This window comes from Triplophysa rosa, linkage group LG21 (assembly GCF_024868665.1).
Source record: "Triplophysa rosa linkage group LG21, Trosa_1v2, whole genome shotgun sequence".
Classification (NCBI taxonomy): Eukaryota; Metazoa; Chordata; class Actinopteri; order Cypriniformes; family Nemacheilidae; genus Triplophysa; species Triplophysa rosa.
Genome location: NC_079910.1, coordinates 10,986,491 through 11,014,125, shown reverse-complemented (window position 1 = coordinate 11,014,125; position 27,635 = coordinate 10,986,491). Strand labels below are relative to the sequence as shown.

Sequence of the window (27,635 nt, the reverse complement as noted above, 5' to 3'; positions counted from 1 at the left end):
TATAAAGACCTTACATAATGAAGCGTTATGTTTTCATTATCTTAGGATGAGCTATTTCCAACTATATACACCACGGGTCCCCTTACATGGAATTCGCCATGTAGTTTCAACAGTAGCCCAAACGGACAAACTGCTCTACAGAGCTCGTTTCGTAAATATGTTATCTCCTTCAGCAAAGAAGCAAAAACAAAAAAAAAGACAAACATGTTTGTCCTGTGTCAGTTGCCGTAGTGCTTTAAAAGGAAGTGAGGAGTGAGCAGTTGGTTGCAATTCGCAACCTCACCACTAGATGCCGCTAAAATCTCCACATTGCTCCTATAAATTTTACTGTACAATGTCATTAAATACCAGCTAAAACTTCACCTTGCTCACAGTTTTCCCCATGCAGACCGGCTGGGCATTGACGCTGGCATTGCCCTGTCACGTGATGACAGGACACTGCTGCTGGACACTGGCATTTTGACTTACATCCTGGACCGTAATAACCAGCATCACACTCTAAAAAACAACCAAACAGAAAAATGAAAACATTTCACATTGACACTAATTATTATTAGTTGAGTGTACAGTATACGTAGCTCTTCAGCTGACCTTGGTTGCAGGTCTTTCCCTGATAGCCTGGTTCGCACCTGCACGTTCCATGGCGTCTGTGGCACTCCTGTGTGTTTTGCTGTACGCATTGACATTCTGATGAGCAGCCAGATCCGTACGACCACTTTGGGCAGGCTGAAAAAGCCATTTTAAGACAATTGTTAGATTGTTTAAAGCTAACATGATTTACCCAAATAGGACATTTTCCTGGATCAACATCTTTGTTGGTCCTAAAACAACATATTTACAGAGGCACAAAAGATGCTGGAACATTCTAATATAAGGATTGCTTAACCATGTTTCCATTAAAATCCTACTTGGGTAAATCACATTGTGTCTGAGTCTTCAGAGTCTCAGATGTGGTCTGAAGTACTGACAAACTCACGTAAGTGACAGAACCTGCCGTACAGCCCTGGATCACACAAACAAGCTCCATATGTACGGTGACAGCGTCCATTATTAGCACAGTTGCATTTCTTGTTGCAATACTTTCCATATAGTCCCTTCGGACAGCCTGAAGATCACAGAATGAAAACATTTGCATTTTATCTAAACATGCCACTAATGATGATAATAATTATAATCCTTACTCACCATCCTGGCACAGGTCTCCACTGACTCCAGGTGGGCAGCGGCATCTCCCACTCACCGGGTCACAGGTACCACCATTTTTACACTTACAAGTGAAGGAACAGTTCCTGCCGAATGTGCCCTCGGGACAAGCTGAAATGAGCAAAGAAAACTTCATTCACAGAAATTAAGAAAATGATTTGTGTTAATACTGCATAAGCTCATAATGAACATACTCTGATTACAGATGATCGCTGTCCAACCATCAGGGCAGTCACAACCGTTTCTCTCCACGTTACACAATCCTCCGTTAGAACAGTCGTCACACGTCAGACTGCAGTCGTGCCCAAAAGTCCCATTCAGACACACTGATATTAACACATGCAATATTAAACTGTAGTTAGTATTACTTACAGTGTCATTGGCTATAATATAATATAACTGCTATAATAATCTGGTCTCTTTTTTATGCAAAAAGTATGTTTTAGATGTGTCATATAAACCCCCCTCAAAAAATTATACAAATAATAGCACACTTTTCCTTAACAAGCAGGATTTAAGGTATCATTCATATCAACACAAACAATGTGGGATACATTAGTCTTTTCAAATCTCTTACCCTAGGTATGGGCAATACTAACAGCGTATAAGTCTTGCCATATGGCGAGATTTCACAACAAACCAAATTTCTCAGAGATGGTGGTCTCCGCCCGCAGTTCCCCAAAGCCGTCTTCCTCATAGTCATTATAGCGCTCCAGGGATTGTGGGTAGTCCTGAAGAAGTGTTAGATGAACGAGAGGTCTTTCAACCACCACTGGACTAGACAATTCCTCAACGGCTCTGTCCAGAGCTACAGAGAACAAAAAAAAATATTGACATGATCAGTTTTGTCCTCTTAGCTGCGCAAAACTAATGAACACTTAGCGAACAAGTGAACTTACGAATACATGAGTGTCTATCCTCAGCCAGATGGTTTCCAAAGCGACAGAAGCATTGATAAGAGCCGGCCGTGTTCTGGCACGTGTGCTCACAGCCTCCATTATCAGACAGACACTCATCCACATCTACACACAAGCGGAAAACATTTTAGAAAGCATGACTGAATTGTAATAACCGCTGCTGCGTTTTTTTTAGCTTTGATACAGAAACTCACTGTTACAGCAAATCTGATATTGTAGTAAATAGAATATACGAGTACCGCACCATCACATCCACAGCCATCTGAGTTGAGTCTGTATCCCGCCCTGCAGTAGCACTCATAACCTCCGGGATAGTTTGTGCAGTCCTGCTCACAGCAGGATGTCCCTTCCTCACATTCCTCCAGGTCTAAAACACACACAAAAAAACACTTTTCATGAATGAAATAATTCCATATGAAAGTGATCATTACTATGTCCTACTCAGAGTATTTTAAGTGATTTATTTTAAGGATTTTATGTGGCCATTATAGTGTCATATGTTCACCTGATGCCATATGTCTTTTGATTGTTGTGGCACTATGAACTAGCACGCTGAAAAACTATATTGCTCATTGTTAGTTAATGTTAGTTAATGCATTTACTAATGTTAACAAATACAACCCTATTGTAAAGTGTTACCATAAATTCTATTACCTCAGTTTTGGGATGAAATTATATCTACTTTATGTGATGCTTTGATGTTTCCATTGTACATTTTGCTTGTGGGCCCCACAAGCAGTGCCCCCTTCAACGGCACAAAAAATGCCATTTGAAATACATCCCATATGTTCAGTCACTTTTACAGGAAGTGAGGCCACGAGCCATCGGCATGTAATGGACCTCTGAGTACTTACATATTTCCAGTTATGGTGAGGGGTAATTATTCTGAGAAAAAAAAAACTTCAGGCAGAACAACACAAGTTCTAATAAAAAGGCTAAGATCCAGCTGGTAGACATGTGTTTTTACAGGAAGCAGCTGTTTATATTTGAGGAATAATGATCTTGTGGTTTTATCAGTGCAGTTGGGATAACAATGAATCCAAGTTTACAGTATAGGCCCTACTGTATATAAACAAATAAATAACATATGAAACGGCAATACTGACCCACACAGGTTTTGAGGTCTTCACCGAGCTGATAACCCTGATTACAGCTGCAGACGGGTCCAGTCGTGCCGTGCTGACAGTGATGTGAGCAGCCGCCATTATCAGATTCACAACTGTTAACAATCTCCATTTCAATACCTGCAGGAAAGAATGCATGCAGAACTACACAGTCATACAAACACTCTTTAGCAAACATTTAACATACAGAGGCCCGAAAAGTATTCAAATTTTAAGATTTTCTATGTCACAATACAAGTCTCTTATCACAGTTTAATATTCAGACACAAACAATATGTTAGTCACGTGTTAGCACAAATGTTATGCTATGAAGAAGGATGTTTCGGCATCTTATCATTTAATAAAGGGATAAAATTATTTCATCATTTACTCGCCCTCTTTTCATTTAAAAAATGTTTGACTTTATTTCTTATGCAGAACACAAAAGTAGATATTTTGAAGAATGTTGGTAACCAAATGGTAAAAAGTAACTCACGGTAGCATTTCCTGCTATCAGAGCCCAGCTCATATCCAGGACTGCAGACACAGGAGAAAGAACCCGGCGTGTTTCGGCAACTATGAGCGCAACCCGCCTTACCGGTTTCACACTCATCCACATCTGCAACACACCCATGATAGACTTTTATTCTGTTTTCACAGATATCTAATGTCACATATACCTTCAAGTTCCCTGAGCTTGAGTCACTCTCAATCTGACAAACAGAAGAGATTCATATAATCGCATGAATGAACCTCGATGATCGCAACACACACCCAAAGGTTTCCTCATGTGTTAAGTGCATCAGTGGTTCTGTCAGAGTGGAAAGCTCTGCTCAGTGTCTCTCACCAACCCTGGCCAGTGTTTAGAAGACAAGAAACGTTCCACAAATCTCAGCTTTCCCCTGATTAAACACAGTGCTTTGCTCTTCTCGGCTTTTACAGCAAACCGTGAGAATGAAACAGGATGAGAAACCATACTTTCCATGACAGCGAAACTGAACTCTACCATGAAGATTCTTTCAGTGTTGCTGTCACAGGCATTTACCTTGACAGCTCCTCTGATCCGAGGCCAGCGCGAATCCTTGGTGACAGCCACACACAGCCTGACCGCCATCGCTGTGACATAAATGCATGCAGCCGCCGTTCCTCTCTGCACATGGGTTCCTCACTGAAACATGTCGGATCTCATTAGTCATTACTGTCTATCTCTCATGAAAACACTTATTATCAATACACAAACAACTCCTACAGGCTTCATCTGACTTCTCAAACTTTCCTGGCCAACACTTTTGTGTAGAATAGAGACAGTCTGAATTTGGTGCCCAAATCACATTATGGTGGCGTCTAGGCACTAGAAAAGCAGAATAATCAAGGACAATATATGAAATCCCTGGATTTGATTTTCAGAGGCTTATTTTTGTTTTCTAAACATAAAAGTTTGTTTGTCACATTGACATAATTGCTGTTTTTTACAGAAAGTACACTGTAAAAACAAATCAGTAAAAAAACGGAAATTTTATGTAAATCCAAAAACAGAAATATACCGTAAAAGATTTTTTACCCCTGTAAAATTATAAGATAAAAGGATTCAATTGTTTTCCCAAATTTCTTGTAAATGTGTTGTCTTTTCCGTATTTCAAAAATAAACTGTTAAAAAAAGAAATCTTGTTAAAAAAACTAAAATTTTCTGGCAGCTGGCCGCAACTGGGTTTTTTCCCAGTAAAATTACATTTCCCCAGGTTTTCTTTTAAATTTGCAGTCTTTTTCTGTCATTTTAGGGGTTTTGACCGTATTTTAAAATACATAAAACATCTGTAAAAACAACAATTAAATTCAGGGTTATTTTGACATTTTACATGAAAAACCTGTAAAAAAAAACATTAGATTTTTTAATTAATAACAAAACATTAATAACAATACAGTTTTTTTGCAGTGTACAGTAAAAACACATTCTACTCAGACTGTGAATACAGATAACGGTACAGTGTATATTTACTAAAATAAACATTAAAAAAAACAAATCACTTCAATTGGGGGGCTTTTTTGGTCCCGTATTTTAAATATTTTTATAATTTCTTTACATTTGTTGCATAATTGTCCTATGCCTGATCATTTCTGCTGCTGGTATAAAAATCACATTTACACACTGCATTTTTGAACCATTTGAAAAAAGATTAATTTTTTTAACCAAAGTAAACAGAAAAACCATGAATCTTATGATGTACTCATCAGGGAGCTACAAATAATTTCAGATTTATATCAGCCATAAACACACTGTTCAGCACACTTGGATGAGTAAACTGGGGTCTGTATGATTTGTATTGTTAACTTACTACCATTTTAAATGTGTAGCGCAAAGAAATTAATCATGTGGACCCATTTAAAATCACAAAAATCACACAAATTAAATGACACAATTATTCATTAACTGCAGTGCACCTCTCCACCCTTCACTTCAATGTGATGCATGTCACCATCTAAAAGACATTAGTTACACATGCAGCGGGATACACGTTTTCTCTCTTTTCTGCTTGTCTTCACCTAACATGGTTACACTTCACAGGGGAGCAATTGTCTCTGGTGTGTCAGGACATTGGATCTGTGGGGCAGGCAGAAGTGAATGTGATTTGGCAGGCACGCTGGAACCAACAGTGGGTTTGCCAAGATGATGATGCCGTTGTGTGAATAATGTAAGTACTACTCCGTGAAAACCATTGTTTGAAACTGGCCAAAGCGCACAGTTTTAAATATTGATGCCAAAGTGCCTCACACTAACTGTAGTCTGTTTTATAATCTAGAGAATTACTGTAACTGGAACCCTCAGTTTAACCCATCATTAAAGTTAACCTCATGTTTAGTAAGTACAGTGCTACTGTTTGAATTTTGCCATTATTAAAAAGCATACAAATTCATTCTAAGGTTCATAAAACAGGATTTTACAGTGTTTGAGTACAACAGCTGGAATCTTTTTTGGCTCATTTCATTATCCGTTCCTGACTGTCTACTACACACTTCTGAATCTGCATTCAGGGCAACCAAAGGAGTAGAAGAGCAGGACTCACGTCTGCAGCGCTTGTCGTCAGCGGTGAGCTGATAGCCGCGTCTACAGCGACACTGGAAGTGAACAGGGGAAAGCTGAACACATTCCTGCTCACATCCTCCATTATTCACCGCACATGAGAGGACAGCTGAAGGCAGAAGAAATGACCGTTATTACCAAAGGCCAAAGACAAACACTCCTAAAAACCAAAGCTAAAAGCCAACTACATTCAGTGTTTTAGTGAGTGCTTTTAATTAAATTCTACACATTCTGTCAAAGGGGTTTTGTTCTTTAATAAGATCTACATCTAAGATATTAAGTTACAAAATAAATGTATAATTTCTGAGGAAAATAATTAAAACTGTTTTGTTTGCGTAAGAGCACACACTTCATATTGTATTTCATGGTAGCACCTTTGGCTTAAATTACATCAGTAATTCTGTTTGGATTGGACTCTATCAACCCAAAACATCTGGATTTTACGGTTTTATTCCACTTCTCTTTTCAGAAGAGTTCAAATTGTGAAAGGTCCTCCAGTGCACACCCGATGTGGGTTAATTCTCAAATTTGTTATAGCCTACTGTAGAAGTGAAGCATGTCCTCTGAGTAAGACCATTCCAGGACGTGTTTTTATGCTTCATTTAAATGTGTGCTTTAGATCATTGCTGTGTTAAATGGTCAGATTCTTCATAAGTTTCAGCTCTCTGACAGAGACCCGTTGGATTGTACCAAAACACAACATATTTAGAGAACGTTATTTCCTCATGTCATAACCAGAGATCCCAGTCCGGCTGAGGAAAAGCAGTCCACAGCTTCTACCACAGCTGAGTTTATTCAGGGCTAATTGCTTCATTTGATTTCAAGTCAATACAATTTCTTAACATGATGCGGTATTGGCTTGGTTCAATCTGAGCACATTTATAACCTACATTGGGTGCTTTATAGCTGTAACAGTTGTCGGATATAATTTACTCAGGTTTTTTATCAACAAAAACTGCAGGCATGATAGGGATGTGTTTTAATATCCACTACATATCAGTCTACATAATAATTTTGTAATGTAAAGATTTCAATAAGTAATTCAACAACACAGTATAGAGCTCAATTTAGAATTTTCCAATGACTGGTAACATCTAGTTTTTTTTAGTTTGCTCAGCTGCGGTTCATAAATGTATCACTTGTGGTTACAGTCTTTTCAAAAGTTGTTGAAATGTACAAAACTTTAACAAAGCCTCACTCTTAAAAATAAAGGTGCTTTACGATGACAAAGAATGACCTTTTTTGTCTAAATGGTACTGTAAAGAACCTTTCTGTTTCACAAAAGGTTCTTTGTGGTGAAAAAAGGTTCTTCATATCATAAAAGTGTACAAAAGAGATGGTTCTTTAAAGAATCTTTGACTGAATGATTCTTTGTGGAACCAAAAATGGTTCTTCTATGACATCGCAGTGAAGAACCTTTTAAGTACCTTTATTTTTTTATTTAGATTAATTTTTTTCACTGTGAATGAAAAAGCTATCCAACAAGAAACTTGGTGACTTCATTCTATCCTGCTTTATAAGCATTTACTGTAAATACCAGTAGAAAATGTGAAACACTTATTGAATGTTCCTGTCAACAATAAGTTGTTCACAATAATAATCCCCATCAACAATACCACACAATAATATATAAAACTGAACAATGACTGAAATCAGTTCACTGCAAATAGACCATTTGTGGAAGACGAACATAAGGTTTAAATGAAAAACAAATAGCGTCTCATCTCCGTCAAGTGTTTGGTTTGTGATGTTTGGCATCATAGATCTTCTGTTTTTCAAAGAGGATATCCATCTAGAAACCAATCACAATATTCAACAAATAGCTTTGTTCTGCACCATTAAAAAGGAATTTGACATGTGGTGATCACTCTAAAAAATGCTGGTTTATTTTCAACTCAGCATTGGGTCAAAATGGTACATAACCAACTGTTGGGTTGTAAACCTATGTTGTTGTTTTTTAACTCATTGTTGGGTCAAATATAAACATTTTTGGGGTTAATTTAACCCAGCAGTTGGGTTTGCCCCTTTTTGACCCAACGCTTCAAATAACCCAGCATTTTTAAAGATGGTCAGGTTTTTAGGTTCTACAATCTCTTGCATTGATCTAAAATAGCAGATTATAGACTAAAACACACACTTTCATTATCTCTATGGGCCAGACATTGAGTGTCAGAGGCCTTTAATGGGACTCCTCCGCCCTCTTTCTGAACTAGACAGAGTTTCTGGGAACGTTCAATCACCTCTTTCATCAAACAGGGTCAGATAAAGTTCAGGTCCAGGTAAACACAGAGTACAGTAAACAGACCATCACATGGGGATTTACTATATGTCAACCAGAGCTAATGTCTCACAGTCACAGGGAGGATATGCCTTCATACGTAACAAATCTTATCTAGTCGAGCCGTTGGCTGCATAGCTGTTGGATATTAAAGCAGACTATATATCAGTACGCAGACTAAATATACATACTGTCATATCAGTGTATCAGTCAGACGCAATGTGAAGTCTGTCCTCAGAAACCCTTGCATACAGTGTGCATATTCTCCAAAACAGCTTTAAAAATGTCACTTCAGACACTTGCCAAATAAATCTGCAAAGAATAGTGACGATTTGTTGAAACTGTATCTTTTGGGAAGACAAATCTTTACGTTTCAAATTATGATGAAAGTGTTTCTAGACTAGACAAAGATAATGCTAATATAATGCTTTTTTGGGGAGGAAAACCTTCAAATCTGTTGGTCATATGTCACAATTTAATAAGCTTCTGGAATGAGATATCAGCTGGATTACCAGCTCGAATGACTTTTACCAAAACCAAAAGATCCTGAATGAACCCATCATTAATCAATTAGCATCTGTTTTTGGTTTATTCTGGTACAGCTTCACGTTCCTTCCTACTCAGATTTGGTTTCGATTGTGGTTTTGTAGAAGAGTTAATTTGGTATTGGAAAACACTGAAGAATGATCCAGGAGGCTGAATAGACTTCTGGGAGGGTAAAGATCTGATTTAGCTGAAGCACACACTAAACTGCGCAGCTAATGTATTAGATTCTCAGAAAAGTAAATAGATGATCGGTTTTCAGGACATGGAACTCCCAAGCAACTATTCTTAATAGAATATAAACAGCATTTGTTGGAAATTTAAAGGAATTTTCCATGTTTATTACAAGTTCAGCTCTATCTACAGCATTTGCAGCATGCTATCCAATGTCATATGAAATTATTTTTAGATATTATGGTAGTCTTGTAGATTTGCATTTTTTTGCAATTTATGTTTTTGCTTGCGTTTCCAAACACTGGTTTATTTTCTGTGGTATCCAACACTGCAAAAAAACTGTAATTAAAAAATTACTGTTTTATTTTACAGAAATTTCACATAAAATGCTGTAAAAAATAGAATATATATTAAAATACTGCAAATTGGCAAGTTGGGTGCAAAATAACATTATTTTACTTTACAAAAATGTTATTGGCATCCCAGCTGCCTAGAATATTAAAGTTTTACGGGTATTTTTTTTACAGTGTAGGTGTCTCACATATCGCTGCTATCCTTCTGAAACCTTGTATCTCCATATTTTGTGATTTTATTGCCATAAGTAAAGTAAAGTAAGTAAAGTATTAAAAAGTATTTAATCATTTAGGTACAGTGTTTTTTTCCATTTCCTGAAAAACAGCAAATTCGGACATCCGACGTTTCGAGAGAACAGCGATGAAATGCTCTTGGTAGAGCTTGAAGAGCTTGTAAAAAAAGTGAAAATACAACATCAAACGTTTAGAGATGACCACAGCTGTAAAAAAAATAATTCTTTATTTTCACAAAAGACAATTGCTGGGTTTCATCTGACACCTTCTACATCACATTCACATTTGAATAGATGATTGTGATAGTTTATCAGTTAACAGGGCCTGGCAAGCGAAAACTGAGTCCAATGGACAGAGACATTGGTCTATCTCAAAAGTCCATCACAAACTCACCATGACAAGGCCTGTACAGTAGAATACTATAGCGAAAATTCCACGACTGAAAACAAGGGGCTCTTTGATTCCCAGAGCTGCTTGCTTTGAAGAGAACCCCATTCTGTGAAAGCAAACTTTTCTAAGGTTGTGATGATTACAGCCTCTACACCCTTGGAGGCAATCCAGTCCGTCAACGCTGTCACTGACCTCTCATGACCTCCGAATGACTCACCTAGGCAGGTGCGTCCATCAACGTGAAGACGGAACCCTGGGTTGCACCTGCAGTAGTAGGACTCTCTGGTGTCCACGCACCTATGCTGGCAGCCTCCGTTGTGTACCTGGCACTCATCAATATCTAAAGAGAAAACAGAAGACACAAGACCAGACTTTGGAACGTGGTTGGGTTCTTACACAGTCTTCCAAAACTTTACCTAACTTTAAGCAAACACAACATACTGTAAGTCATTTCCCTTCTGCTGTTTGGACAATCTAATTTAATTCATCTACTGTACTCTAGAGCAGACACAAAACAGCTTAGTCGCTTTACAGATTCTTCATAATTGAGGTCTTTAGTGACTTCCAAAGTAAACAGTCAGCACAGCTACGAGACATGGTTCATTCGCTGACTCAGTAGTCAGCATGCTTTTAGGAATCTATTGGCACCTTAAAGTGCACGTATGTGGTTGATGCATCACCAGAGTGAAAATAAGCAATCAGCACTTACTTTAGCTCTCTTTGTGAATAACCTCTTTGTGTTGTGTCTAGTGTGACCTTCCAAGAGTGTTGCCGTCAGCCTGACCTTTAAAGTACTGTTGCCTACACAGCGCTGAAACAGATTTTAGCATCATGTAATTGAAAACCTGTATGACTTTCTTTCTTCTGTGGAGCACAAAAGAAGATATTTTGAGAAATGTCTCAGTAGTTTTGTGTCCGTACAGTGAAAGTCAAATGGGGCCAGTGTTGTTTGGTTGCCAACATTCTTCAAAATATCTTCTTTTGTGTTCTGCAGAAGAAAGAAAGTCATACAGGGTTGGAATGACATGAGGGTGAATAAATGATGTATGTTCATTTTCTCTTTAATGTAACTTCAGGAATAGAGTTGTTTCCACAAAAGGAAGGTCAGGTAAAAGTCAGCAACTGAGATGATACATTTTGACAGTTTAAAACTCATTTCTTTATTTCTTTCAATAATGTACTGTACAGTGTGTGTGTATAAAGCATTCACATAGCTTTATGTGATTTTGAAAATACCGTAAAGGGGGTTATAGTTATATTAATATTGGTAAATGTTGAAAAAAGCACAAATACATGAAACAAGTGAATCAAATTTATAGAGTTTCTAATGATGAGTTTTAAGAGTGGCACATATGTAAAATGAGAAGTACAGGTGCAGTGACGGTCTGAGAGAGTTCAGATCTGTTCTAGGCCTATGAAGTCCTGCTGTGTGACAGACAGTAATAGCAGCAGTGTTCAGCTGGGGACTGTGTCAGACAGTGAGTTATGTGCACTGTGCTCTGGGTTATAACTCATGCACCAGAAGGGGGTGAAGTATTAAAGTGATATTATATGAAGAGAAATAGCTGGTCATTATGAACTCGCATGCATTCATATGGAATTGATTAAGGGAGAAGATTTAAATGTAATATCGGTTTCAAGACCAAATCCTCTTCTTATGTGGCTGATGTTTGGAATCACTAATATGAAGAATAGTACATGAAAGTAATTTATAATAATCAATATAGACTACTCCCTTCATAGAGCATGCTTATCCTATAGTTTCCAATGTCTTTTCCAAGAAAGATTATTTTAAAGTAAATATTTGACCAAGCGGCATTTGAAGAGTGTGCTTCTGTATTATTTATATCAAACTTTTTTACCTATATCTTGAATGATGATTGCCTTATTTTTGGAACAAATTAATGTAGCTCTATAAAGGGTTATTTCCGCATCTTAAAGCATATAACAACTATGGCCAATATTCTGTAGGCAAGAGTAATTACCAGTACAAATGATACACATTTATTAAAATACAGTTGTTTTAGAGCCAGAAAGACTTTTAGCTTTTGGATGCAACGCAAAAATGGAAAAATAGAAATGGAAAGGACAATCATTTAAATATAATGTTAATGTGAAAAAAGGTCTGAAAAACAAACTATTACAAATGAACAGTTCACATTCGACCAACTATAGGGAGGCTCCGAGATGACATAATTTTGTATGCAAAACCCAGAAGGGAGTTAACATTTTAGGAGTTCCGGTTCCATCGCTCCGAAGTCTATGGGTTTTTTAATGGGTTTTTGGTAAATCGCCCGAAATAAGGTCTGTGGTAAACAAAACCTCTAAATATTTTCACGTTTTATTCTATGACATAAAACACACCAATTATAACCCGCTTGGGATTTATTAAATCCTTATTGTGTCTTAAAACCGGCGGTTGCTAACAAGTTGCTAAAAGTGACTACTTCCTTTGGTGGGGGCGTTAGACGTCATCGCGCATATAAAGCTCACAAATAATGCAACATTGCACAAATCTCTTAAAACGTATATGCGGATTCATTCACGGAGTAATTACTTACCAGGTAACACATTTTTAATAAAGTTTGAAAGAGTTGTCGGAGGCTTGATGGTGATGACGTTGATATCGAGCGACCTTAAGTGTAGTCTGTTTGTAGCATCGTGTTAGTATTTTGGCTTCATAAGAAACAAATGTGGTGTTAATTTGTAAAGAATAACTTGATAGACAAAATGTGTAAACATTATTAAACTTTGTTAATCACAGAGCTTATTTTTTACATCTTCCAAAAGTCTATGGGAAAAATGCATAGGCTTTCGGTCGAGGGAACCAGCGCGGCGCTTACTTCCGGGTTAGCCAACAAAAATACGACAACAAATTGTTCAAACAAAATTGAATTAATTTACGCAATAAATAGCTCAGAGTCTAAAGCAATTTGCTGTAAATGTTTAATAGGCAACTATTATTGACGTTCATGTAAGCAGGGTGTATTTTATTTTGGTAAGCCATTTATCATTGGCCCATGTAAATTAATTCTCTTAAAGGACCCACTGGATGAAAGTCAAAATTTTTCTGTGTTTAAGTGCTATAATCGGGTCCCCGGTGCATCTAGCAACCCAGAAAACATGAAAAACAAGATCCCAGTAACTTTGTTTTGGTAAGCCTTTCTCTGCAAGCATATGACAAATCGAGCTGTTCAGATTTCGCTCCTGATGTGACGTAGACGCAGGCTCTTATTATAATATTATCGCCCCTTAATCCACACAATTCCACCCACGGCGTTGCCGCCATTGTTGTTTTCACAAGCGACAGCAGTGTACGTGACGCCATGGCTAAAGTTTGTGGACAACATGCAATGTAGTCGCTGCACAGAGTCTTAACCTCGAAAGAGACAGGAGTGGATTTATTTTATTTTTAGTGGAAATCCATCAGAAACGATAAGTAAAAACCTGCTTGTTTGCGCGAATCACTTCAAGCCGGAGTGCTTTATCAACCTGGGACAGTACAAGCAGGATTAGCTTCAAAGTTATTCCTCAAGAGGGATCGAGACCAACTGAACGAGACAAAGCTGCAGATGTAAATAATATTTATCATGTACCATATATAGGAGGATAACGTTAGCATATGATAGCGAATGGAGCTAAGTCAGTCACAGGCTAAATAGAACATTCAAAGCCAGTGTTAAACTTACTCTATATTTATATGTTATTTGGCAAATGGGCACATGGAGTTTAGCTGTATGTATATTAATACATACAGGGGGGCAGTTGTGGCCTAATGGTTAGAGAGTCGGACTCGTGACCAGAAGGTTGCTGGTTCGATTCCCAGGGCCGACGGGTAACAACTGAGGTGCCCTTGAGCAAGGCACCTTACCCCTACTTGCTCCCCGGGCGCTGCAGTGATAGCTGCCCACTGCTCCGGGGGTACGTGTGTTCACTACTCTCTGGATGGGTTAAATGCAGAGGTCACATTTCGTTGCCTTGTACCTTCGTACATGTGCAATGACAATAAATTGAATCTAAATCTAAAAAAAATCTAAAATACGTTATGTGTGTTAATATGTTCAGCTGCGGCAAGCTGTTTGTTTTGCTAATGAACAGGGGCGAACACTGCGGTTAGTTTCGTTTTAAACATCTCAAATCATTCGTCCTTAGGCTGAAAAATCTGTCACAGCATACTAGTTATGCTCTCACGTTGTGTGTGTAACGGGGGGTGTGCTGTGCTGTAACTAATTATCATTTAAAGAGACATGCACCAAAACGGGTTGCTGTGAGCATAGCTGTTTTTGACGAGGCAAAAAGGGTTTTGTTTACACAGCCACTGAGTGTTTTCAAGCAAAATCTGTTCCAGACATTTCATGAAGACCCTAATAAATCATATCAACTTGCTGAAAGTGCTCATTTAATGAGTCCTTTAAGAGGTTCAGCACTATGACTTGAATACCACATACTGTATTAATGTTCTGCCAATCACAGGTTGTGAAGTGGGATCTACAGTATCTAATACAAATACACCAGAATGTTGATGGTCCAATTGACCGCAATGGATCTTCTGATTACAATGAGCCGTCTGAAGAGAGTATTTAAAACCAGATATTTAACTAGACCAGTTAACCCTGAGCACTTCTGTTTGATAAAGAGTCCGATTATGTGAAACAACAGGCCGGGAGTAGATTAAGATGTGCGCTTATGGCCATTATGATATGCTGAAGATTTATAAAGCTTACTCTATGATGTCAAGCAAAGACAGTTGACAGAGACACACATCTGTTTTTTTCCAGAGGGCACCAAGAGAAATCTAGTTTTAATAATCGTTGTATTCTATTCCAAAAATTATTTATACAATAATGTCCAAAAGAGACAGGGGAATATTTGTGCAATGTTTGCTTTCAATGCTCCCTCGGGTTAGATTAAACCAACATATGAGGTATATGGGACAAAATTGACAAAAACTTTATAGGACAAAATATTTTTTAGGGCAAACCACGGCAAATCAGGGAACAGATTTTATTTGAATATACAAAGAAATGCATAAACTTACAGGAAAGAAAGTGTAGAATGACTACAATTGTATCTCTTATCTAATCAACAAACATTTGTTTTTTGTAGTCTGTCACGAATCACAAACAGAACCCAGGCGCAAACAACAAGGGTTAATAGAAAACTTTTATTTCTTTAAACATAAACAAAAACCCACAATGGGGAGCAAAAACTAACTGAAATAAGACTTAACAAAACAGTTCCCACAAGGGGGCAAAACAGAAGGAGTACAAAATAACTTCAACCAAACAACACGGCAGGCAGGACAGGACTAGGGAACTCAGCTGTGGAATATTGCATACGGACACGAAGTAACAAGGTCGACAAAACGAACAGGCACAGGACAGAGGGAACTTGGGCTTAATAAAGGGGAACACTAACGAGGGATAATTACATGGGGAAGGTGACAGCAGGTGACGGGAATAATACACTAATGGGGAGAATTACCGGGAAACAAGAGGGCGGGGACAAGGGACGCGACAGGAGAAACACATGGCACAAAGTGACCACAATGGCCATGTGTCTAACAAAACAAGCACAAAAGACATGGTACTGTCACGACTCTGTCCACAGAACTAGAAACTCATGACAAGGACAGAATCGAGAGTAGTGTGTAATGTCTTTATAAAATTTGCAAATGTGTTGTCATTTTTTGCCAATGTTTAGGGGGGTCGTCCTCCTCCGCCTCCCCCACAGTGAAGGAGGACCCGCTCAACACCAGGGCCAGCTCTACAAAGTCTGCAAATCTCCCTTGAGGATTATACTGAGAAAGTTCTGATCTGATGGTTCATTTAGACTGGCGCGATAAAAAACAATCAGAGACTTATCTGGGTAAAGCCATAGTGGGTATCTGGAACAAGATCTAATAAGTCCTGGGTGTGATCCTCAAGGGAGCAGGAGCCCTGGCGGAGCATGAGAAGACGCATTGCCGGGTGCCATACTGCTGGATCCATGTTTTGGTGAGTCGTTCTGTAACCAAAGGCAGGGGATCCACGTGCAGAAGATTTATTTAACAAAAAGACAAAGTAATAATAAAAGAACACTGAGCAAAAAATACTGGGAACAAGACCAAACATTCAACGGCTCACACTAGACAAAGAACATAATGGGGTTTAAATACACTGAAAACTAAACACGATAACTAGACACACTTGGGAGAAACAATTAACAAGAACCAATGAACAAAAGAACTACAAAAGAATACAACATAAAACAGGAACCATAATTACAATACAAACTAAAAGTCCAAACTAACAGGGCAAACAGACTGAATCGTGACAGTTGCATTCAATATCCACTTCGTTCAAAACTATTTACATGCCAGTATACTGTAAAACAAATCTGGTTTAGACAAAAAGTATTTAACATGCACTTAAATTCATAATAATTGCACAAGACAGGAAACACTTCTGTTGCCGGATTACGCCAGATGGAATGTACTCACAAACAGCTAGATGAAATCCACATTGGATCTCACTAGAAGAACAAACAAGTCATCTGACATAAGGAACAATGCTGTGATATAAACAACACTATAAACTGACAAAGCAGTAACAGGCCTTCATTAAGATAAGACAGATTCGTAAGATGGAGTGTGTCATTTAAATGTTAAAATAAGCATTTTGCAAACAAAACATTACACTCTTGAAAGAAAAGGTGCTTCAAAAGGGCATAGAAGAACTTTTTGGTTCCATAAAGAACCTTTTAACATCTGAAGAAACTTTCTGTTTCAAAAAAGGTTCTTTGTGGCGAAAAAAGGTTCTTCAGATTATAAAAAATTAAGAAAGAGATGGTTCTTTAAAGAACCTTTGACTGAATGGTTCTTTGTGGAACCAAAAATGGTTCTTCTATGGCCTCGCTGTGAAGACCTTTTAAGCACCTTGAGCTTGACCATCACTGCCACAGCAACATCAGCTCATTCAATGGTATATGATTTTAGTATTGAAGAACCTGTTTAAAAATAAATAATTTTCCAAAACCACAAGCCTCTGTTTCATCCAAAGTTTGACTTTAGTGTGCATCACTCAAGTGCACTTTAGAGTCATCACAGCATGGAATGATAGTGAAGTCAGAACAGCCAAAAACACCACGGTGTGAGATGATCAGTTGTTGTGTAGGTAATAGAAACCACCTGTCCAGAATAGCCGGAAGGAACCTCAATTACAAAAGTGCTGTACACAACAACAAAGCACAGAGAGAGGAAGAACTGTGGCCCATTCACAGCATCAGGGTGTAAATAAACAGCTAGATTTCAAACGAGACTTGAAATGCAGGAATTCACCGGAGAGCTCAGCTGTGGAGCCAGCAGCAGCCCGTGGGTCTCCACAATTGCGTTCTGCAGTTTTTCCTGCAATTAATCAAGCAGAATTCAGGAAAAAAATCGATCAACCAATTAATTTTGTGCTGACATGCATCACCACTGAGGATAGTCTATAAGCGAGGTAATAAGGAAATCCACATTTTGCCCACTTCAGCCAAGGTAAGGTTGCTTGGCCCTCAAAGATCCCCAGTTATGTGAAGTGTACCTTTAGCAATTGAATCGGAAGGTAAAATCAATGACCCATGTGAGCTTGAACCCCTCAGGTCCTCAGGTTAGAAAAACAACTGCTTCTTATCACGATAACCTCTATTTCAAATGAAACACTGGATGGAGATCACCAGCTTTTGCTTAGGAGTTTAGAAAAGATCTGGCTTGATATCATCCACAGAAGCTGGAAAGCAATTGTTACTCTTTAATCTTGTACTACTACTCGTATTATTTAGATCACAAGCTTGTGTGAAGATTGTCAAGCATGCTTAGCAGACTTAAACATGTGTGCTTCTGTAGTGCCAAAATCAAAGTCTGTCGCCCACATTGTTGAAAGGCATATCAATGCCATTCCAAACTGCATAAACAAAGAGCAAAATATGCATAGTTGACTGATTATGTAACAGATTCAATTTATTTCAACACACATTTCTCTTTAATCCAGCATTGAGCTGAGATATCTAAATACTCTGAAATACGTTCTGTAATACTCTGTGTTCTTGACCAAAGCAAATCATTACAGACTTGTTGTTAAGCAGCCCAAAGAATCCCTTAGGTATCATACTTGCACTGCTCACTTAAAAGTGTACACTTACAGTGCAGTCAAAACACAAGCAGTTTTGTCTTTCATAATGAGAGAGAAAGATTTTAGGATTATAATAGTTATACTGTAGCTACATACGCCAGAAAATTTTCACTGAAGGAATTCCATGAGACTGTCAAAAGACAAGTCGGCACATTTACAGAAAGTTAATTGACATGAAGTGTTCACCTGCTGCTTTAATGCTAGTTCTTTATTAATTTAGAGCTAATGACTGTCTATAATTTCAACCAGTGCTTTAGACAGTCAGGTCTGTGTCACTTAAAACACAGCCTACTTATTTTAACATTCAGTTAGAAAAACATTTCAATATTACATACAATTTTAGGTCTCTTAAAGTGGAGACAAAACAGAAATCGTCTAAAATATTTGGCAAACACCACTGAATTATTTGTTTTGCTGGTCTATTACAAATCTGACATCTGTTCCCAGTGGACCGATGGCATTGTCTTTTCCAGTCCTTCACGGTGAATTAATAGTGCTGAATAAAGCTCCCTTATTCGCCAAAGCCAAGGCATTACCAAAGATCTGATCCAGTCTGACACTGTCATTAAAGTAATGCGATCCACCACATTCCAGTTCAAACAGCTAAATCAAAAACTAACTAAATGGAATTGCACTCACCTGGGCCCAGGTGTCCCGTGTTGTATCCATGATATCCATTGAAGCAGGTGTAGCAGTTTCGTTGATAATATCTGTGACGTGAATTCCCAGCGCCCAAACTCAGGACCAGTTGAGACCAGAAGGTAAATAAGAAAGCTAACTTCTTCCGATCTGACAACATTGTCAAAGCTCACTGTGTTATTGAGAACTCAACTCAACCAGAAAGACCAACACAACCCACACAAGACAAACACATCAGTCTAGCCATTATGCAACAGAAGAGAGAACAACTGTTCCTGAGGAATGAGTTTGCTACTTATAAGCTGTTTCCTGGCTTCTCTTTCTCTCTCTCTCTCTCTCTCTCTCTCTCTCTCTCTCTCTCTCTCTCTCTCTCTCTCTCTGCATTGACAGACATGTAGTTTCTCGTAGCTCTGTACCTCCTGTTATGTGTCCCCACCGACTCTTCAGGCCTCTGCAGACCCACCCCCTGTCTCTCCAGGCTCCTCCCACCTCCTCCCTTAGGTACTGAAGCTCATCTGAACTACCACATATAATGAGCAGTGATCTTCTGAATTTCAAATGCATATTCTGGTCCCACACAGCTGTCATGAGATCACTTTATTAAAAAGATAAAAGACTTGAATTCTCATAGCCTCATCCGTCACAAGTCCTGAGATTTATGGGGTTATAGCCTTATTGATCTTCAAAACTCTGTGTTACACTTGAGAGGTTGAGCAGATGCAGTATCTGAACGAGTCGCAAAAAAACTGAGCTTTGACATGTCCAGCATGACATGGAAAAATAATTTTCTGACAAACTTTAACACAAGTAATGGAAAGGAAGATTTTTGAGGCTGACCAGTCCAAGCGTGGCTGGCATATTTGCATACAGTACAAGATGAGATCATACCACAGCATCCTAACCACACAGGAACCTATCCAAAATGCCAAGGACATGTACAAATGTGCAAACAACCCCCCAGATACAGTTTAAACTGAGAGGAAAGGCATGCTACATATGTTTTTTCCTCAGAAGATATGAAGGTTGAGAGAAGTTTAAAAGGTGCAACTGGATACGTTTTCACAATTTCTTTGTGTTTTTATTACTTTTAGGCAATGAAAGCAAGATTTGAACTTTTCATACACACATTTTAACTAATCCATTTTATTTTTCACTTGAGTATAGCAATTTTGTACCCAATAAAACATTTATTCATTATAAAAATGCCTACATTTTTATGTATTTCAATGCTTATTTTGTATCATTTTAAAAGACTAGTCATCTTGAGGCCCACTTTGAAGACAGCTGAGAACCCTTGTGGGCCACGGCCCCCCTGTTGAGAACCACTGGTGATGGATGGTATATACTGGTATAGGATGATGCACTAGAGTGCCCTGTATTGGATGATGTCCAACTCAAAACCCATGCAAACACAAAACATGGACCAAAATATATGGCAAATTTGACCAAACAATAGTCATTTCATTACCTGTGATAATATTTTTGCAGTCTATGGAATTCGTCTGTTAATTAAATCCATCATACACACAGTCATATCTTATGCCTTACGTGCTATAAACTTATATGTTATGTTTTTAGTCGAGTAGAAAACACATTACATTATGTGACAAACAGTGTTGGGTGTAACTAATTACTAAGTAATTAGTTACTGTAATTTAATTACTTTCCCCTTGAAAAAGTAAAGTATGGGATTACTCTTATTTTTCTGTAATTTAATTACAGTTACTTCTAATGTAATTAAACTAAATTCAAAGTCTAACTTTAAAATCCGTGCTTTAATGTATAATTCTCACATTTGTAATACTTTGGTGAGTTAATAAGAGTACTTTATGTAGTTTAATATTATTTATTTGAATGAAATAAAAGAGCCGTTTCATGTCTATCCTTCAATCACTTAACTAATCAAGCTTGATGTAGGATATAGAAAGTAATTAGTAATAAGTAACTAAATACTTTTTGGAGAGAGTAATTTGTACAGTAACTTACCCAACACTGGTGACAAACCACTTTTTATTTAAAAGAGCAGAATTCACAAAAGATAAGTAGTTTGCATCTCTGAAATCTCTGAGACCAGAGGCTAGCTTTTTTAAGGGATGTCACCGAGTTGTTAGCCGTTACACTTTCTCCAACTGGAAGCATTACAGACCCTTCCATCTCCCTATAATAAGAGTATCTCTGTCCGCGCCAGAGCATGTGAGTGAAGCGGATATTCAGTCTAGATGTTAATATTTCGCTCTATGACAATTCGCTTTGCTCAGTCACTCCGCTCACGTTACGCTCACGGGTAAACCTAAGCCTAATTGTTTTCAGTTTAATAAACTTCTTGAATAAATGTCTCAGTTTAAGTAGTAAGCTGATAAAGAGCAGTTATGTTTCAGACCGACATTCTGTGACATTACAGCCTATATTTTTTGTCACTTTTTATTTAAAGAGTGCCTAAAATAACTGTATAATAACTGTTAATGATAAAGAATATTATTGATTTTCGTTACTTTATTTCTGTGAACATATAGCTGCCATAGTGCAACATTCAAAACAAATGCACAAAAGATGAAATGCACTATATGAACACCTTTATTATTACTGGCGTTAATAAAAGAAACAGGTTCTAAAGAAAAATAGACCAAAATAAGGGGAAATGCGGTCTTAAAACGTCAAAATCGTTACAGCATTTTAGAATGTACTTTTAGAAACTTGGACAAAGTAGCTGCGTCTTCAAAGGCTGCGTCCTCCGTAGATCACATTTGTCGACTTCGGCCGCATATATGACATGGAGGGTTATTCATGTTTTATTCAGAAAAGCAACTGTGACATTGGGTAAGTGACTGCAATGTCTTCTTAAAAAAAATAAATAAACATTTTATAATGTTTTTTAACTGAAATGAGCCTGTATCAAACCTCTGGTCGAATGCACACCTCAGCAAATAGACGAGGCATTTGTAGTTGACGAACATGCCTTTGCCGTTGTGCAATTATTCAGGCTTCAGGCTCATGCGGTGTACATGGGACAGTAATTTAGCAGCAAAAAGCAATCACCAAGAGGGTTTAGCAAGTGACTGAGCGTATTCCGCTACGCTCTCGAGCCAATTCGCATACTATGGAAAGCCACGAGGGTCGCATTGAATACGCGTTGTTTGCGTGTAGAATACGTGTTGTTTACGTGTCAAATACGCGTCAATTTTTCACACGCAAACAACGCGCATTATACGCGCAAACAACGCGTTCTCAACACGTTGTTGACGTGTTAAAATGTGCGCGTTTTTGACCCTCATGGCTTTCCATAGCTCACATGCTCTTCTCCACGCTAATCTCACTGGAAGCATCTTGGGCGTGATTTAAAATGACACGTCTCCCTGAGTCCATTGTTGATTGATCTCAGAGTTCAGAGGTCCCATGTCCGACTTCGAGTGCCCTTCCAAACATTTATTTCTGGTTTTGAGGTGGAAAATTCCAAATCTGTAGTGTGATTTTATCATTATTAATCACCCATACAATGACGCTTTGATTCGGAGTGGCAAAGTACCTACAACATGTGAGAAGTGCAGGTAGGCAAGAAAAAGTATAGGTACGCTATTAAAACAGCGTACCGGCCCACTTCAAGCACCGTTGGTGAGGCAAGTTGCTTTTGTCAGGTTTGCACTGTCAAGCCTGGTCGCTTGTTTTTCTAGCAAGTTCTGGCAACACTAAATGTAAATGGTGTTCAACGAGACCAGGAAACATCTGTAAAATCCATTATCCACAAAGTTGTACTCAGATTGTAAAATCATCAAAGGTAGCCTTGTTTCAATCTTGCCATATGTATAAAACATTTATGAAATGCACCTGCTTGTTTATTTTAATTTGACAAACTGGTGAGCATAAAATCAGTTACATTACAGTCTACATTACATACAAGCCCTGTTTGAGACTGGGAGAGTGAGAGTGCATCGGTCTTGATTCTCTTCCACAGATCTAATCTCAAAGCGTCCACATGCCACATGTGCTTGGCCTGCCGTAAAACATTAAAGATCAGGATCCAGTAAAATCAGAGAGCTGATACTATACAGGACACTGCTTCAAATCTGCAGGAGTTGAATGGTCACTGCGGTTACAAATGTTTCATGTGGAGCAGAACTGTTTTTACAGGAGTATCCCAAAACTCAAAGTGTCTTCAGGAATCCTTTATGCTACAAAAAGGAATTATGAGCCAAATATATGATGAAACTTGAAAATTGTAATTGTGACTGCATTTCTTAAGGCCTCAACACAACAGTCCCAATGTACAGGACATTTATTTTTTTAATCGTCATTGAGTCAATAAATTAAGTTAAACTGACCCATGTGTCTGTGATGCTATTCCAACTATCCCCTTAATAATCGAACATAAATCATTGGGATAGATGTCTCAGATGTTGAAGTTAAGCTGTTAGGGAAGTAAAGAGCGAGCTGTTTTTATATAATCCATCATAGCTGCTGTATTTGGATGGGGTGTCCCACATATTGCCAGTTTCAGTTCAGCTAAATATTTAGAGCATTACTGTTTAGCTCTAGTGATGGGCCAGGTTGTCGGTGATCCACGGAAAATACACAGCTATAATTCATACAGTTACACACATCCCTGCACGCTTCCCTTGATGCCGGATTACAGTACATTGAAATGCAACAATAGCAACAGTGGGCCTTTCGCTGACATGCTGAAACTGATCTTTGTCAGTTTTCGAAGAATGAACATATTCCCCTCATTATAATTCATTTTACTATTAAGAAAAATTAGGTTATTTATCTACACTGCAAGGGCAGGACCACATCCAATTCTTGTGGTTTTGAACAAAATATAATTATTATGTAATGATCATAACTGTTATAATTATCACACAGTTTGGTCTACAAGCTCACATTTCACATATCTAATTGATGTATTGTTGCGCTTTTCTTGCATAACTTAAGGTTGTGTGATTTTTGTGCCGCTGGCGATGTAGAATGAAATAAATGATTTTTAAACAGTTTCATTGAATGTAATCACGCCCATAAACTCACTTAAAGTTGGTGTAAAAACACTTATGTATCGTAAAGACACTGGCTTCACTTTAGTCAGTAATCTGGTTAAATTCAGCACTCAAAATGCAAACCTTGCAGCTTCTAGTGCTGGAAGCATTCCAGAATCCCTTCTGTGTTTTCCATGGATCAGTGACCTCTAGGGAGATTTCAGAGGAAAAAATGTTCCTCACATTTATGACACCGACCTCTGGCCAACAGCACTGCTCTCACAGCGAACCTCACACACACAATAAACCCATCTCAGGTTGCTGGATATTTAGCTCATCTTTATAAGCCAATTTCTTTTTTTAAGCTAGATATGCTTTGCAACCATACTTTGATAAGTATGTACACTGAAGATTTGTGGCTGCTCATAGCAGAATGGATCAGCATATGGCAGTAAACAGAGCATTGTATCCAAGAAAAAATGTTCTAGTATCCAATAAGTGTCTGTATAATGGAGTAGTGCACTGCCAACTGAGCCCTTGATAAATGAGGAGACAAACCACGTTTCCTTTAAGCCTGGTGATGCCAACTGCTAATACAAACCTAAGGAAATATCTTGATTTATTATACCATCTATAACCCCCATTTATGAACATCTCAAAGTCAGGACTAATTAATGGACTTTATGAATGTCAGCTGTGGGCAGGGGTAGTTTTGGATTGCTCCTTTACCAATGCAGATGTGTATGAACATGCTCTCAATACGTGATAAACCATTCCATGAACAAATGAACATTGGCTTTCAGAAGTATTCATTCACTTTGGAAAGTCTTTGTGAAACTGCTTTTATAACCTTTATTTATCCAGCATACCTTTGTGGAGGGAAATATTATCTGAGTGATCGACGTTTCTCTAATCATTTATTCACCTTCATGTCATTCCAAACCTGTATGACTTTCTTTCTTACATGGAACACAAGAGGACATTTTTGAGAAATGTCTCAGTGGTTCACATGCATTTTGCATTTACTTTAGTTTGCATGCAATGATAATAAATATGGTTTGTGCTGACCACAATGTGTTTCGTGCAGTAAATTACTCACTGTAAGTGCCTGAAACTATTGAAATTTAAAAGGCATTTCAAATTGGCAACCAATTAATAGTTTTGCCTGTCCTTGGTCCTATGCAACTCTTTTAAAAATACATTTTATTCAATTTTACACAAGAAACAATATTGGCACTGTGTTTGGTTGCCACTTAAATCCAATTAAATCTAGGTCCTGAAGAAAAGCAATGGAAAACCACAATTTATTAAAAGACTGAGCAGAGGAACGGCTACATTGAATGAAGATCTGGGCAAAAACAGATATATCAGCGAGCTATATGCGTTCATGGACTACGTGTCTGACCCAGTACTTAAACAGGAAATTTACTTTGGCTAAGTAGAGGTGTTAGCAGTCAAAGCATCTTTTGATGTCCTAGTTCAATGAGTGTCATTACAAAGCCGAACCCTTCCTATCTAATGACAGACACTTCAGGTTTAGGACATTATCCAGAGCTCACAGACCACACCTAAGTAACTTCTAGGCAGAGCTAATGGAACAGGGAGTGTCTGCGTGAACTTCTGTGTGCTTATTAGTAATGCTAGAGGTTATCCAACAGACACGCTATTGACTTAAAGGCCTATTACATCAAATGTGAAATTCAGGAGAAAGGTCTGTTCTCAATACTTATTGACCTATATGAATAGCACATTCACTCACAGGCAGTAGATGGAGTAGATCAGCATACTGTCAATATGAACGATTTAATGTGAGATTTAATGTGCCCTATGGAATCCAAATCGAATGCTTTTAAATGGCACTTCGAGAAGGGGCGACAAATTAGGAGTTGTCCCAGACAAAGAGAAAGATATGGTGATTTTTATTGTATTCTTTTGCAAAGTGTGTTCCAAACAGGTATAAGTCTGCTGTCCTTCTGAAACCTCTTATCTTCATTTTTTGGCATTAATCATTATTATTGGTCACTCTTTATGTTTGTCACTGGGTTTTGCAAATATCTAACCAATAAAAAGTATTAAAAAGTGCTTGTCAACTTTGACAACACAGTATTTAATCATTTAAAAAGTACAGTGTTCTCCTAAAAAGCTGTGAATTTGGACATCACAGGTTTCGGGAGGACAGCGACAAATTGCTCTTAAATATTTAATGCATCTACTTTGTGACCGGTATTGTACAAACCCCCAACATCTCAGATATAAGATGATAACAGAGTGTAGGGGAAGTTGCATTGTGCATGTGTGCATAGAAAACAGCTCTAATTTTCCTGAGGAAAAATAGCTTTACATTTGCTCCATAATTCATTTTTTCTATTCAAAATCTTTTGTCTTGAATAGGTTTTCAATTCTGGATTTCTTCATTTTTTATTTCTTCCTATTATACTAGACAAATCTGTGGGAATATAACATTTTTATATCATGCTTAAAAAAACTATAGCCTACTCCCGTGTATCAACAAATATGAAGATTAAAGATGAACTTGATTGTTTCCAAGGAGTTTTGCTTTGGACACAAATGTGTTTCCACACTAAAAAAAACTGCTTCCAGATGTATAATGTGCTTCAGCTGTGTAGTAAAAGTATCAACAACAATATTTTTACTGAATGTCCTGACATGTAAATATATTAAACAACTTTTGTATAAAGTAATAACTGTCAGCACGCACACAAACCCAAACTCTGCTCTATGATAACAAAATAATTAACAGATCCAAACACGTAATCAGAAACATCTGCGAGATCACGGGCATTGTCTAAACTGCGTTTGGAGTTGCCACTTCAGAGCAAACTCCCAATGTTATTTTCATAGCACTCCTGTGACGTTCTCTAACTCTAAAGTGTTAATGCTATTGAAGTTAGAGGGGAAACATGCCAGAGAAGCTGCCAAAAGTGTTAGAACAAAGACCCACACATTCTTCATTAACTTGTTCACATTCATTCACATCTGCAAGAGACAGAGAGTTCAAACTAGTTCCACAATAAAAGCCATGAATAGAATGTAGAAAGACATAGAGTAATACAATACAGCAGCGGCTGCTGAGCAGCAGGGCCAGTGAGAGGTGTAAACTGTCCAGCAGTGGAAAATCCAAACTGTTGTGGGAATGAAGCCTTTCCAGTAAGCAAAACTGGAAGGTTAGTGTGTAAAAGCTGCTCTGCCATTTCACCCCAACCTCCCCACTTTTGAGAATGAAAAGCCATACAAATTTACAGTATGAACAAAGTAAGCATTCTTACTCCTGAGACAGCTGGATACAATTTAGGGTCGGACGCATATAAAGACTTTCTGGTTTATTTCATGTATAGAATTATAGAAATACTGCTGAAATCAATGAGAGACATTTAACAACAAAAATTTCCTACATTACACAAGACCTATAGGGTCATTTCAATTTGGAAAATGTGTTTGGCTGATTGTAGGTAAATGGAAACAGAAAAATATGTACCACGTTCCATAATGTGACATAGACCATCCGGACCTAAAGGGGGAATAATTCCATATAAAATGCAAAGTCTAGATGGAGGAATTCTTTCGAACGCCTACATGCTAGTACCATA

The 27,635-nt window shown here is 37.9% G+C and overlaps 1 protein-coding gene across 2 annotated transcripts in view; it reads right to left on the bottom strand.

Annotated features, from left to right (window-relative positions):
• Positions 1 to 19,414, bottom strand: part of megf6a (multiple EGF-like-domains 6a) — a 31,168-nt gene extending 11,754 nt beyond the window's left edge. The window contains exons 1-14 of one of the 2 annotated variants that reach the window (XM_057362955.1): positions 19,064 to 19,414; positions 10,492 to 10,614; positions 6,286 to 6,411; positions 4,269 to 4,391; positions 3,720 to 3,842; positions 3,227 to 3,364; positions 2,365 to 2,487; positions 2,103 to 2,225; positions 1,844 to 2,011; positions 1,398 to 1,529; positions 1,186 to 1,314; positions 977 to 1,105; positions 592 to 726; positions 364 to 498 (exon numbers count right to left, since the gene is read on the bottom strand). In XM_057362955.1, the coding sequence (XP_057218938.1) occupies positions 364 to 498; positions 592 to 726; positions 977 to 1,105; positions 1,186 to 1,314; positions 1,398 to 1,529; positions 1,844 to 2,011; positions 2,103 to 2,225; positions 2,365 to 2,487; positions 3,227 to 3,364; positions 3,720 to 3,842; positions 4,269 to 4,391; positions 6,286 to 6,411; positions 10,492 to 10,614; positions 19,064 to 19,223 (1,867 nt within the window). In that variant the 5' untranslated portion in view covers positions 19,224 to 19,414. The remainder of the gene's footprint in view (positions 1 to 363; positions 499 to 591; positions 727 to 976; positions 1,106 to 1,185; positions 1,315 to 1,397; positions 1,530 to 1,843; positions 2,012 to 2,102; positions 2,226 to 2,364; positions 2,488 to 3,226; positions 3,365 to 3,719; positions 3,843 to 4,268; positions 4,392 to 6,285; positions 6,412 to 10,491; positions 10,615 to 19,063) is intronic. The other variant, XM_057362954.1, reaches the window with a different exon arrangement.
• Between the last annotated feature and the right edge of the window lie 8,221 nt (positions 19,415 to 27,635).